General features: G+C 50.0%; 1 protein-coding gene across 1 annotated transcript; it reads left to right on the top strand.

The window, feature by feature from the left end:
* Positions 1-5114: 5114 nt before the first annotated feature.
* LOC141050841 (RING finger protein 112-like) lies at positions 5115-14951 on the top strand. Its single transcript, XM_073547520.1, has 13 exons — positions 5115-5498; positions 6796-7084; positions 7161-7373; positions 7744-7881; positions 8004-8108; positions 8200-8250; positions 9579-9623; positions 9765-9851; positions 10125-10248; positions 10609-10739; positions 12157-12210; positions 13385-13459; positions 13626-14951. Exons 1-13 carry the CDS (start codon positions 5131-5133, stop codon positions 14013-14015), a joined length of 2070 nt encoding a protein of 689 aa, XP_073403621.1. The 5' UTR covers positions 5115-5130; the 3' UTR covers positions 14016-14951.
* Positions 14952-15352: the final 401 nt, after the last annotated feature.

Genomic DNA, 15352 nt, shown 5'->3' with positions numbered 1-15352 from the left:
GCACCAAATCCTGTGTCTTATTCACCCAGTTATACACTGGCTTATGTATCTCTATATGTCTCCTTGAATACAGAGATATGTGGTAAGATCCTGTCTACAGTCACCACTAGGGGGAGCTCCCTGTATACAGAGATACATAAGATCCTGTCTGCAGTCACCACTAGGGGGAGCTCCCTGTATACAGAGATACATGATAAGATCCTGTCTGCAGTCACCACTAGAGGGAGCTCCCTGTATACAGAGATACATAAGATCCTGCCTGCAGCCACCACTAGGGGGAGCTCCCTGTATACAGAGATACATGAAAAGATCCTGTCTGCAGTCACCACTAGGGGGATCTCCCTGTATACAGAGATACAGGATAAGATCCTGTCTGCAGCCACCACTAGGGGGAGCTCCCTGTATACAAAGATACAGGATAAGATCCTGTCTGCAGCCACCACTAGGGGGAGCTCCCTGTATACAGAGATACATGATAAGATCCTGTCTGCAGTCACCACTAGGGGGAGCTCTTATTATACAGAGATACATGATAAGATCCTGTCTGCAGTCACCACTAGGGGGAGCTCCCTGTATACAAAGATACAGGATAAGAACCTGTCTGCAGTCACCACTAGGGGGAGCTCCCTGTATACAGAGTTACAGGATAAGATCCTGTCTGCAGTCACCACTAGGGGGAGCTCCCTGTATACAGAGATGCATGACAAGATTCTGTCTGCAGTCACCACTAGGGGGAGCTCCCTGTATACAGAGATGCATGACAAGATCTTGTCTGCAGTCACCACTAGGGGGAGCTCCCTGTATACAGAGAAACATGATAAGATCCTGCCTGCAGCCACCACTAGGGGGAGCTCCCTGTATACAGAGACACATAAGATCCTGTCTGCAGCCACCACTAGGGGGAGCTCCCTGTATACAGAGATACATGATAAGATCCTGTCTGCAGCCAGCACTAGGGGGAGCTCCCTGTATACAGAGACACATGATAAGATCCTGTCTGCAGCCACCACTAGGGGGAGCTCCGTATATACAGAGATACATGATAAGATCCTGTCTGCAGTCACCACTAGGGGGAGCTCCCTGTATACAGAGATACATGATAAGATCCTGTCTGCAGTCACCACTAGGGGGAGCTCCCTGTATACAGAGATACATGATAAGATCCTGTCTGCAGCCACCACTAGGGGGAGCTCCCTGTATACAGAGATACATGATAAGATCCTGTCTGCAGCCAGCACTAGGGGGAGCTCCCAGTATACAGAGATACATGATAAGATCCTGTCTGCAGCCAGCACTAGGGGGAGCTCCCTGTATACAGAGACACATGATAAGATCCTGCTTGCAGCCACCACTAAGGGGAGCTCCCTGTATACAGAGATACATGATAAGATCCTGTCTGCAGTCACCACTAGGGGGAGCTCTTATTATACAGAGACACATGATAAGATCCTGTCTGCAGTCACCACTAGGGGGAGCTCCCTGTATACAGAGATACATGATAAGATCCTGTCTGCAGCCACCACTAGGGGGAGCTTCCTGTATACAGAGATACATGATAAGATCCTGTCTGCAGCCACCACTAGGGGGAGCTCCCTGTATACAGAGATACATGATAAGATCCTGGCTGCATTCACCTCTAGGGGGAGCTCCCTGTATACAGAGATACATGATAAGATCCTCTCTGCAGTCACCACTAGGGGGAGCTCCCTGTATACAGAGATACATGATAAGATCCTGTCTGCAGCCACCACTAGGGGGAGCTCCCTGTATACAGAGATACATGATTAGATCCTGTCTGCAGCCACCACTAGGGGGAGCTCCCTGTATACAGAGATACATGATAAGATCCTGTCTGCAGTCACCATTAGGGGGAGCTCCCTGTATACAGAGATACATGATAAGATCCAATCTGCAGTTACCACTAGAGGGAGCTGCCTGTATACAGAGATACATGATATGATCCTGTCTGCAGCCACCACTAGGGGGAGCTCCCTGTATACAGAGACACATGATAAGATCCTGTCTGCAGCCACCACTAGGGGAGCTCCCTGTATACAGAGATACATGATAAGATCCTGTCTGCAGCCAGTACTAGGGGGAGCTCCCTGTATACAGAGACACATGATAAGATCCTGTCTGCAGCCACCACTAGGGGGAGCTCCCTGTATACAGAGACACATGATAAGATCCTGTCTGCAGTCACCACTAGGGGGAGCTCCCTGTATACAGAGATACATGATAAGATCCTGTCTGCAGCCACCACTAGGGGGAGCTCCCTGTATACAGAGATACATGATAAGATCCTGTCTGCAGCCACCACTAGGGGGAGCTCCCTGTATACAGAGATACATGATAAGATCCTGTCTGCAGTCACCTCTAGGGGGCGCTCCCTGTACACAGAGATACATGATAAGATCCTGTCTGCAGTCACCTCTAGGGGGAGCTCCCTGTATACAGAGATACATGATAATATCCTGTCTGCAGCCACCACTAGGGGGAGCTCCCTGTATACAGAGATACATGATAAGATCCAGTCTGCAGTCACCACTAGGGGGAGCTCCCTGTATACAGAGATACATGATAAGATCCAGTCTGCAGTCACCTCTAGGGGGAGCTCCCTGTATACAGAGATACATGATAAGATCCTATCTGCAGCCACCACTAGGGGGAGCTCCCTGTATACAGAGATACATGATAAGGTCCTGTCTGCAGCCACCACTAGGGGGAGCTCCCTGTATACAGAGATACATGACTGCTGTCTTTTTCTCCTCCTTGTTGTCAGACATCACATATACGTATTTAATAACATTTTTGAAAGGTGTAATAATCATGCAGTGCAATGTGGGAAATCAGCAGTTTGTTGGGTCACTCTGCTTTATGAGTTGCAATTCTCAGTGACAGCAGCAGGTGGCGGTATATTATTGCTTTTTGTGAAGGGCCGCATCCCACTCAATCCTCTGATCAACAGCAAGCAGAGATCTTAAAAATGAGAGGAACTAGAAGACAATGAAGGGGATTCGCTGTGCACCAAGTCATGGGCTTTTCAAACTGTCATGGCCAAGAGGGAGGGGCCAAGGTGACAAACAGGAGAAGTTTATTCACTTTTTGCAGCATTCTGGAAAAACTCTTCACAGAGCGACTACTCCTCAGAGCTGGAGGGTTGTTACTATGGATCGGTGCATAACCCCGCAGTGCCGTCCTGAGTGATACCCGCTCCCTGCGCTGACACACTGTAACAAACGATGAGGACAGCAGAGAGATCGGTGACCATTGCTCCACTCCCAGATCATGGTGTAGACGGGAAACAATTGTAACAAACCCTCAGATATAAGAAAAAGAGATTACGGGCCTCAACCCGAAGGATCAGAGCGCTGACGGCCATCGCTCATGGTTTGTGCTGCACTCTTCAGGCTGTGTGCACACGGTGCGGATTCTGCTGGGGAATTTTCCGCGCTGATTTTGCTGAATCTGCAGATAAAATGACCTGCGCTTTACCTGCAGATTTAGTGCAGTTTTCACCAGCGGATTTCTATATTACTGCACAAAAGAAGCGACATGCTGCAGTTTTAAATCTGCACCAAATCTGCGCGGAAAAATCTGCAGCATGTGCACAGCAGTTTTGTTTTACATAGCCTTATATGGTACTGTACACCACCTGCAGTTCTGCTGCAGATCCGCAGGGCCAAATCTGCTGCAGAACTGCACAGAATCTGCACCGTGTGCACAGGGCCTTAAAGTCTCGCTCCAGGTTTATACTTTTTACACAAAATAAGAAAAACTTGTCCTCCTGTCCTCCAGTCTCCTAGACTTCCAGTCTTCCAGACCTCCAGTGCTCTAGTCCTCCAGTCCTCATTTCCTCCAGTCTTCCAGACCTCCAGTGCTCTAGTCCTCCAGTCCTCATTTCCTCCAGTCTTCCAGACCTCCAGTGCTCTAGTCCTCCAGTCTTCCAGACCTCCAGTGCTCTAGTCCTCCAGTCTTCCAGACCTCTAGTGCTCTAGTCCTCCAGTCTTCCAGTCCTCATTTCCTCCAGTCTTCCAGACCTCCAGTGCTCTAGTCCTCCAGTCTTCCAGACGTCCAGTCCTCCAGTGCTCGAGTCCTCCAGTCCTCATTTCCTCCAGTCTTCCAGACCTCCAGTGCTCTAGTCCTCCAGTCTTCCAGACCTCCAGTGCTCTAGTCCTCCAGTCTTCCAAACCTCCAGTGCTCTAGTCCTCCAGTCTTCCAGACGTCCAGTCCTCCAGTGCTCGAGTCCTCCCCGGAGCGATTTCCTGAAGGACAGGATTTTTGTTGTGTAAAGCAGTAAAATATTTACAGACAGAATAATGCCGGCGTATGCAGAAAATTTCTGCATGAAAACTGGACTCCTTCCCAGAAAACGTGCGTTTTTTGCGCGTCCCCAGTCACATAGAAAATAGCTAGAAATGCGGAATTTTCCGACAAATGAATGAGCCTGTTACCGCAAAGCGTTTTTTTTCGCGGTAAAGACACATACATCTGCACAAAAAGTGCGGAATTCATTAAAACGAATGGTAAGCTTTTAAGTGCTTCTGATGCGGTTTATTTGGTAAAACGGCGGAAAAAAAACGCAACGTGTGAACAAAGCCTTAAGGAGGTTTTTGAACTTTTTTTTTTTACTTGTCACCATATTGAGCCGCCTGCGCCATTTTGATAGATTCGGCAGAGACTCCTCAGTGAGCAGCAGACGACAAAGTGACAAAAAAAAGCGAAGGTTCCGTGCGCGTTGTCCGTAATCAGTAATGTGACGCCTTCTTCCACAATGTCACAACATTCGCAAACTGCAAAACTTCTCTGACTTTTTTTATCATTCACAACCGCGAACTTCTGGAAATCCCAAACCCAACAGCGTCCATCGAAAACAAGGAACAAGGCGCAAATGAAAAACGGGCGAAAAAAAAGTCACAAACTAAGAAAAAAAAAAGAGAAAATGCAATAATGACAGCGCCCCAGAGTCTACGAGAAAGTTACAGGACTTTGCACTCCGTGATCGGGCACGATGCGCAGAAGACGCGGCGCCGGCCCATTACAGTCACTAATTGCTTCCATACACACTGAGCGCCATCCAAGGCGCAGCGCTCCCGCCCCGCCACCGTCCGGACATCTTGGGAGGATTTCATGTTCCTTATTGTCTCCAGACTGCTCACAACAGTTCAGATTCCACAACTGAAACAAAGGAGCAGCTCAGCTCTGCTGCATCAGAGGCAGGTGGGGTGTAGTGAGGAACTGGAAGAACAGCTGCACAGAGGAGGAGGAGGAGGAGGAGAAGGAGAAGGAGAAGGAGGAGGAGGAGGAGGAGGAGGAGCGGTGACTGTCACTGGAGGCAGACAAACAAACATGGAGGCCAGGAGGCACAGGGCGGCAGAGAGGCCGCAAACCTCACTCAGGCCGGCGCAACCACAGACTGAGCCCCAGAGGAAGAGGGTGAGAAAGAGACCACGGCGAGAGCGAGCGGCCAGACCCAGCGAGAGCGCCGAGACTGTGAGGTGAGAGGCCGGGGGCCACAGTGACAGTCTGTACACCGACGACAGCACTGAAATATGTAGTCCGGGTTGTAGGAGAGTCGCGTCAGCTCCAACGCCAGCATAGCCGCCCTGCCCTGCCGCCTGAGAAGACGCACTCTTCTGCTCCATCGCAAGCATAGCCGCACTAACTTTTGCTGCCGCCAGCATAGCTGCACCGCCTGCTCATGCCCTGCATAGTTCCACTATCCCACTCTATCGACAGCATAGCCGCCATGTCCAACTCCATCGCTGGGAAAAGCCACTCGATCGCTGGCATAACTGCCCTGTCCCACTCGATCGCTGGCATAACTGCCCTGTCCCGCTCGATCGCTGGCATAACTGCCCTGTCCCGCTCAATCACTGGCATAGCTGCCCTGTCCCGCTCGATCGCTGGCATAACTGCCCTGTCCCGCTCGATCGCTGGTCATAACTGCCCTGTCCCGCTCGATCGCTGGCATAACTGCCCTGTCCCGCTCGATCGCTGGTCATAACTGCCCTGTCCCGCTCGATCGCTGGCATAACTGCCCTGTCCCGCTCGATCGCTGGCATAACTGCCCTGTCCCGCTCGATCGCTGGCATAACTGCCCTGTCCCGCTCGATCGCTGGCATAACTGCCCTGTCCCGCTCGATCGCTGACGTAGCCCCCCTGCTTGACTCGATCGTTGGCGTAGCTGCCCTGTCCTGCTCCATCGCTGTGAAAAGCCACTCAATCGCTGGCATAGCTGCCCTGTCCCACTCGATTGCTGACATAGCCCCCCCTGCTCGACTCGATCGCTGGCGTAGCTGCCCTGTACCGCTCAATTGCTGGCGATGCCCCCTGCCCGACTCAATCACTGGCATAGCTGCCCTGTCCCGCTCGACTGCTGGCGATGCCCCCTGCCTGACTTAATCACTGGCATAGCTGCCCTGTCCCGCTCGACTGCTGGCGATGCCCCCTGCCTGACTTAATCACTGGCATAGCTGCCCTGTCCCACTCGATTGCTGACGTAGCCCCCCCTGCCCGACTCGATCGTTGGCATAGCTGCCCTGTCCTGCTCCATCGCTGTGAAAAGCCACTAAATCGCTGGCATAGCTGCCCTGTCCCGCTCGATTGCTGACGTAGCCCCCCCTGCTCGACTCGATCGCTGGCGTAGGTGCCCTGTCCGGCTCGATTGCTGGCGATGCCCCCTTCCCCACTCGATCTCTGGCATAGCCACCCTGTCCCGTTCAATCACCAGCGTAACCGTGTAGCCAACTGCCTGTAGTGACTCGAGTTGAATTGGTGCTCTGTTTTCTTTAGTAATGACCCCCCGCTACCTTCAGATGGTGCCGTTGGCTTCCAGGTCCTAGCAGAGGACATCACCTGCTCAGTGTGCCTTGATGACCTGCAGAATCCGGTGTCCATCGCCTGCGGGCACACCTTCTGCCGAAACTGTATTACCACACACTGGAGCACCCCACACCCAGCCGGTTACCTCTGCCCCGAGTGCAGGACACAGTGTCCCCGAAATCAGATTGCACCCGACTATCGTCTGATGAACCTCATCGACAAGATCCAAAAGGGAATCCAGGACAAAACCAGAGAGCAGGTAACAATGTGACCAGCAGGCTAATCAATCCAGAAAAAATCAGATCTTGGCGTTACCAGCATCTGTTATTCTACAGGAATGTCTGCAACCTCCGGAGCAGGGTTACCCGTTACAGCTGGTGTGGACGGATGGCAATGGCCGCTTACACCTGGATGAGTCGGTGGTCTACAACTGCTTCATGAACAGCCATCTGTCCACTTATCCTGTCTATCTGCTCTGCGTCATCGGAGAAAAGCGGCGCGGGAAGTCGTTCCTGATGAATTATGTCTTGAGGGCCTTGGAGAGTCAGGTGAGCGGAGGCCAAGGGGGGCATAAACTTATAGTGCGCGAGTCACTACAAATGTTTATATGATGTGCTGGGATAACCTGGCGCCATTGTACGGTGATTTCCATGGATATTACTGGATGCCCGAGGGTATCTGGGGATGTCAAGTGATGCTCAATTCTCTGTGAGGCTCCCACGACCTGTGACACACCAGTCAGCTTCATTCTAGGGCCTTGATCTGAATAGGGGTCTCGGTAGCTCTCATACAGCGACTGACGGTTGAGGATTTTCAGTGTGGCTCGCCAATGAGATAAGACCCTTTATTTGCTCCTCTAACCTGAGGGATCCTATAGCTCCGCTTGATGTTACCAGACTCCTTTGTAACTTCTTGTAGGAGAAGGGCGAGGACTTCAGTCTTGGAGCAAATGATGAACCCCTCCAAGGTTTCGAATGGAAATGTGGCATCGACAGCACTACAAAGGGGATCTGGATCTGGAACAGACCTTTCATGGTGGGCCAGAAGGGAGAGAAGGTGAGATCAGGATTCACATCTCTGGCATGGCGTCCATCTCATCTGAGAGTTCTACTCCTTCATAACATCATTGGCAATGTTCCTTTGTTCTGTACCTCGCTGACTCAAATCTATTCCCCTAGGTAGTGGTCTATGTTTTGGACACAGAGGGTTCACTGGATATCGAGGGTGACCGGGAGAGCTGCATTAAGCTTTCGGCATTGTCCATGCTACTCAGCTCTCATTTGGTGAGGGGTCTACTATTTTCTATAGATCTTATTGGGTCCGTTCAAAAAACAAAAATGAGGGATTTAACGGCTAATTTGTCGAATCTTGTAGGTTTTCAATGTGGCTGGAAGTTTGAAGGAGACAGAACTAGACTACATGGAGGTGAGTGTTGTGTGGACATTTGGTAGATCACGGGTCTACAAGTCCTTCAGCCATACAGATGGACCTCGTTAGGATCGGGATGAGTGTTATACTGAAGAGGTCCTGATTTGACGTGTTTCTGTAGGGTCTATCGGAGTGTATGGGTTCTTGAATGGTTTCTACTGGGATGTAGGACTGAATAGTGACTGGATTATTTCTTGGTGCTCCGAATACATAGGAATGAAACTGAGGACTTGCTGGTTCCTCAAAATATGAGTAGATTTTATACTAAGTCTTAAATCATATTTTGGAAATCTGATATCCAGGTCTAGTTCTTGAAGGGATGTGATCGGTTCTTGATGCTTCCTCAAGAGCTGACTAGATACGTTTGAGGCAGACATGAAATTGTGACCACGTGGATGATCTAAAGAGGAATGTAACTGGCATTTATGACTGCTCCTTAGTATAATATGGAGCGACATGTTAGTCACTCTACGAGGCTGCAGGACTGGTTTGAGATGTCCGGTTGATAATGGACCCATAGTTTGGATAACTGAGGAACAGGATCTACTGGCAGATAGAACTGTGAAAATATCATTACTGGACCAAATTTGGATGTTTACGGAAAGTTGGGCTTTGACCTTCTACTGTAAGGTTTTCAATGAATTGAGTCACATGTGTCCGATATACTCCAGATTATATCAAGAGGTGAAGAAAGGCGATCCCTCCAGCTAAATAGGAAAGGGTTCTTTACGGTTGGAGCAGTCAGACTGTGGTATGTCGACCACAAGAGGTAGTAATGGCCGACACTATGGCAGCTTTTATACAAGGGCTGGATGATTTCCTCAATAGTCACTACACATAACATTGGGGGTTATAGATAAATTAGTGACAAAATGTACAATTAGTGGAGAAACGGAGACCTTGATGGACCAAGGTCTTTTTTCAGTCTATATAACTATGAGGTCTTTCAGGATAAATGTGAAGAGAGGGCTCCTCCGATAGGTTGTCTCTTCCTATACAATGGCCGGCATAGTTTAGACTTTGTGAGGTCTGTCAGGACAGGGGTGAATAGAAGACTCCAATAGGTTGTGTCCTCAAAAATAATTTCTTATCTCAGTTTGATCGTGAGGTCCATTGGAATGGGCATGAAATGGAGCTGCTTTGATAAGTTTTGTCCTTCATAAAAAAGGCTCATTCGGGATTGATTGTGAATAAGGTAAGGAGAGGGTTCCTCCAAATGGTTGTGTCCTCCATAAAATGACTAATTAATTCTGAGGTCCTTCAAGATGGGTGCAAGTGTGTTCTGTGTGCAACATTCCAGACTAATGATGATAATGTCCTTTCAGATGTACCTCAACATGGGAGAGGAGTTTGGTTCTGAGCGGTTACAGGTAGGTGACCCTGACCGGCCTATAATCCGCGGATGATCGTGGTGGGTGGAAGGGGTGATATAGGATGTAGGTTTCTGTTTTCTCTGTAGCTCCATATTTCCTATCACTGACATTTCATGTATCTTCTGTACGTTGATTCAGTTCCTGGACATTTTAATCAGAGACTGGCACGACTCCGACAATTGTGGAAGAGACGCAGCTCGGTTTTATATCAGTCGGGAAATTGAGGTATGAAAATCCATGGACGCAGCCTCCAAACATCTCAGTCTATTCAGTATGAGATCTGCCATGGTGACATTGGACTTTTCGGAGCATTGGCCTTGGTGGCAGCTCAGGCCGTTTGGTCCATGAGGACTGAAGCCATCTTAGCTGACAGCCTCCACTACTGACCAAGCCAACCTCCATATAGCTCACCATATCCCAGTGCTGCAGACTTTTATATTCCTTCTCTGTTTTCGGAATATGAGATTTGATTTATCTATGTTCTTATATCCATGTTAGAAACTCCAGAAAGGCCGTAGTTACCCCAAAGTTTTATGGGGTCTGAAGAGCAGTCACACTCGCTGCTTCCTACTGCCACATCCAGGAAAAGGAATTACTGGAGAGAGCCAAGGAAGACTTCAAGGTGAGGTCCTTCAACGTGGTGGGTGATGGAGACCTTACTGGGGAGATTGGAAACTGATCCATGATGGAGTGAGATAAGAAATCTGTGCTTGTGAGAAATGCCCCAAATTATAGGCCATGATGCTTTTCTATCAAAAACTTTGCAGAAGTCTGTCCAGTGTTAGAGGAGTTCCATTCTGCAGAGTGCGGGATGGTGGATGAACACTGGGCTGGGGGAGGTAACACCATGAGGACGGTGTCACGTTTTTAGCCTGTAACGTGATGTTTTTTATGTCTTATCATCTCCTGATCCTGGAGTTAGTTTTATTCTTCATGTATAATGATCACCCCTTACCGACCACCTGTAACATCTTCCTGACAGATATGGATGAGGATTTCCAGGACAATCTGAGAATGTACGTGGCAGATGTGGTGCGGGGAGTGTGGCATCGGATTAAGATGGATGCGAGGGGAGAAGTTCTGACCTGCAGCCACATCCCCTCCATGTTACAGGTAAAGCTGGAATTTTATGATTTCTCCATAATTTATACCCAACATATTACTATCATCATGGTATCATGGAGAGCAGGGTGGTGACAGCAGGGGTGAGGCGGAAAGGCAGGCCATGACAGAAGGAAAGTGGCAAAGGGAACAAACGGTGCCAGCATGGGTGTGGCTGAGGGGCAGGACTATGTCAGCAGGGGTGTAGCTGAGGGAGCAGGGCTACGTCAGCAGGGGTGTAGCTGAGGGAGCAGGGCTACGTCAGCAGGGGTGTGGCTGAGGGGCAGGGCTATGTCAGCAGGAGTGTGGCTGAGGGGCAGGGCTACGTCAGCAGGGGTGAGGCAGAAAGGCAGGCCACGACAGAAGGAAAGTGGCAAAGGGAACAAACGGTACCAGCATGGGTGTGGCTGAGGGTCAGGACTATGTCAGCAGGGGTGTTGCTGAGGGGCAGGGCTACGTCAGCAGGGGTGTGGCTGAGGGGCAGGGCTACGTCAGGAGGGGTGTGGCTGAGGGGCAGGGCTACGTCAGCAGGGGTGACGCAGAAAGGCAGGCCACGACAGAAGGAAAGTGGCAAAGGGAACAAACGGTGCCAGCATGGGTGTGGCTGAGGGGCAGGGCTACGTCAGCAGGGGTGTGGCTGAGGGGCAGGGCTACGTCAGCAGGGGTGTGGCTGAGGGACAAGGCTACGTCAGCAGGGGTGTGGCTGAGGGGCAGGGCTACGTCAGCAGGGGTGTGGCTGATGGACAAGGCTACATCAGCAGGGGTGTGGCTGAGGGGCAGGACTATGTCAGCAGGGGTGTAGTTGAGGGAGCAGGGCTACGTCAGCAGGGGTGTGGCTGAGGGGCAGGGCTACGTCAGCAGGGGTGTGGCTGAGAGGCAGGGCTACGTCAGCAGGGGTGTGGCTGAGGGGCAGGGCTATGTCAGCAGGGGTGTGGCTGAGGGGCAGGGCTATGTCAGCAGGGGTGTGGCTGAGGGGCAGGACTATGTCAGCAGGGGTGTAGCTGAGGGAGCAGGGCTACGTCAGCAGGGGTGTGGCTGAGGGGCAGGGCTACGTCAGCAGGGGTGTGGCTGAGGGGCAGGGCTACGTCAGCAGGGGTGTGGCTGAGGGGCAGGGCTACGTCAGCAGGGGTGTGGCTGAGGGGCAAGGCTACATCAGCAGGGGAGTGGCTGAGGGGGCAGGGCTACATCAGCAGGGGTGTAGCTGAGGGGGCAGGGCTATGTCAACAGTGGTGTGGCTGAGGGGCAGGGCTGTGGTTGAGGGGTAGGGATATTGTGGGGGTTGTGCACTAATAGACAGCAGGGGTGTCATGGAGGGTGAGCAGTAACAGCACTGCTGTCATGTAGCGGCTATTTAGCCATTTCTATTGCTTGACTATTATGTGTTTCCAAATGACTATGATTAACCTTCTAAAGAGCGTTTCTTCTTCAGGTCTTTGTTGATGTTCTGGAGAAGCAGAACTATGGTTTCTCTACCCCAATGGAGGTGAGTGATGTCATCTTACCTCTAGAACAAGCTGAGAAAAAAAAATGTCCCACCATGACCCGCTAATTATCAGAGGATCTTAGGGTCCATAATTCTCCTGTACTGTGCACCCAGAGGTTTAAATAAAGAAATTATCTTTACAAGATTACAAGATAGCTTACAGAAGAGAGAAACCTCAGAGGAAGGAGATCTAGATGAAGAGCCACAGGAGAGCGAGGCGAGGTGGTGGAAGAGCCAGGGGAGAGGGTGGAACTTCAGATGAGAAGATATGGTGGAAGAGCTACAGAAGAGAGAGGGGCTTCCAAGGGAGGAAATGGGGTAGAGCATCCGCAAGAGAGGGAAGAGCTTGAGAAGGAGGAGATTCAGAGGGAGAAGTTGTAGCAGAAGAGCCAAAGGAGAGATCGAGGGGCTTCAGGGGAGGAGATTTGGTGGAGGTGTCACAGGAAAGGGAGGAGCATCAGAAGCAGGAGATGTGGCAGAAGAACCACAAAAGGGAGGAGCTTTAGAAGGAGGAATTGGGTGAGAAGAGACACAGAAGTAAAGAGGAGCACAGAGAGAATATGGAGAGAAGAGAGGAAGGAGCTGAATGAGGAGGATATGGGGAGAATGTAGTGGTCAAGGTAGGTAGAGGAGGAAACGTGGAAGAAATGGTCATACCTGGACAAGGAGCTGCAGATGGTGGGACTATAGAGAGAGAGGCCAGAGAAGGTAGATACTGCAGTGGGAGAATATTGCGAGAAGGGAAGGTGGAGACATAGGAGTAGGAAGAAGCTCGGGAGGATGACTCTTAGGAGGGAGGGTTTGAAGAAGAAAGGGAGAGCTAGAAGTTAGAGGAAAGGTATGAGTAACAGGAGCGATTTGGCAGGGAGGAAATGTGCAGGAAAGGCCACAGGAGGAGGACCACCTGCAGAAGGAGTCAACTGACAGGAGGGGACACAAAATACAGGAGAATATTGGCGAAAGGGGAAGAAGCCAATGAGAAGAGGAGGAGATTGGAGGAAATGTGAACCAATGAAACCATCATCTTTCTTCACATTATGGATGTGTCCGTTACTTGATATTGGGGAGTAATGTGTCAAAGTGTTGGGGAGACCACAATCTATGTCCGACTAACCAGTCTTTATAACACCATCATTCCTCGCTGTATCTCAGTCATTCATTTTTCACCTCGCAGATGTTTTATGCCATCAAAAACCAAAAGATCCTTGAAAGCATCAAAGATGAACTCCAGGAATTCCTGAAGAATCAGGTGAGTCACGACTAAAACTGCGAAAGACGCTTCACTGGTGGAGACCTAAGATTGGGAGAAGCCCTGTGAGCTGTCGGGCATGAAGGTCCTAACCCTGGAGGTTGTGATCATGGAAAGTAGACCTTGGTGATCAATCTCATCTTGTGCTCCTCTCTTCTCTACATAGCCGTATCACCTCCTACCATCAACCATGAGGACCCTGGTCTTGGAGAAGTCGGCAGAACTCACAGCAAAATTCAAAGACTCTCTCCTAGGTCCCAACCTGTCTCATCACCGCGAGCTGCAGGTAGAGCTGGCGTCCCATCTCCAGGAGGAGCAAGAGAAGTTTTGCTCCGGTTACACCACTCGTTTCACAATGAATGCTGTCACGCTGGGCGTCACTGCCGGTCTGGGGATATATGGGGTGGTTGGGGCAGCTGCAGCCAGGGGGACTGTCGTCATGGCACAGCCGGCGGTGGTAGCAGTAGAGAAGACGGTGGCTACGGAGGTAGCAGCAACAACAGTCGCTCTGCTGAAGACCGGGTTTTCTGCACTTGTGGGACGATTCTTCCGTTGACCCTACAATATGGCCTTCTGTTTATTGTATTGTCACAGGTTTCTCCTCTCTGGGGCAAGATCCTAATAATAAAAACTGCATGAACCCCACAAGACCCCGATATCCCCAATCATGAAGAGTGTGTGACTTTAGGACTGGTAAGTCAATTGACCCCATCTCTTACATGGCCAAAGACCAGGGAAGTCTCCTTTGTGAATCCCCGTAATAGGAACTCCGCTTCCTGGGTGGACAGATTGGTATACCTTACCCCATATTTGCCAATTTCGGACAGTTAGCCTCCTGGAGAAGCTTATTTAACATTTTGGGAATAGTTACATCCCTCCGGCCTATTTTCCAGCCTGAGATACCAGGGGGTGTGAAACTTTCCCGAATATTTGGATTCTGGGATGTTTTTGGCCTTTGCAGAGAATTGCTGACGTGTATGGGGGTCTCACCTTTTTTTGGGGAGGCAGTTGCCATTTATGAGTAAGACTAAAACCCAAGAGTTCGGGAGAAAGGTCGTTACACAGGAGGCTATTAAACGGCAACAACAATTACTGATCAGGTAGGAGCCTAAGACTCACATACAGTATGTGAGGGGTCCTTGAGAAATTGGAGCCCCCGAGACCGATACAGTTCTATGGTGAGCTAGGTTCATCTTATTACTGAGGGGTCTTGTGATAGTAATTCAGATTACCCTATGAGATGGAGCATCACTGTGTATGTCACTTTAATTACATCCGGAGCTGTAATCACAATTCTGCTTATCTATAAAGTATACTCTTGGAAGAGAACATAAAAGCACTGTGAATGCTGCTCTGGCAGTAACTGAAGGATAAAATCTGATACAAATTGGACAAAAAACTTTTTAAAAAATTATGAAGAATTAAACTGGAGTTAGGTTCCTGTTACTTTTGTTACAAGTGTGAAATTCATCAAATAAAAGATCCAAATTTGGCCGAGTGAACCCTGTGGATTCCTACTGAGCCCCTCTTCTGATGACGCCTCCCCTCTCCCGCCCAACATACTGTAGGTGCGTTCTCATGTGTTGGAGGTCCCCAGAGCTGGAGGTCAAATATGCAAGATCTGCAGTAATAACAATATCTGAGTTCTCACCACCCCCATTATTCCACCATATAACAATCCTGAAATGGTACGTTCTGCGGCCAAGACAGGATTCTGGCCATAACGACTAAAATACAGAACGCAGTAATATCCTCTGCCCTGACGGAAGTGTGAACTGACGCCAGAAAATCACCTGTATATACCAATGGTGACAGCACAGAAGAAGCACTGCAGAAATGTGCTAAACTACAGAACTCCAGAGCTGTACTCACTATTCTGCTGGTGCAGTCACT

The sequence above is a fragment of the Dendrobates tinctorius genome, unplaced genomic scaffold, assembly GCF_039654945.1.
Source record: "Dendrobates tinctorius isolate UK_male_01 unplaced genomic scaffold, ASM3965494v1 ptg000152l, whole genome shotgun sequence".
Classification (NCBI taxonomy): domain Eukaryota; kingdom Metazoa; phylum Chordata; class Amphibia; order Anura; family Dendrobatidae; genus Dendrobates; species Dendrobates tinctorius.
The sequence above is the reverse complement of the archived record's forward strand: the minus strand, read 5'-3'. Positions and strand labels throughout refer to the sequence as shown.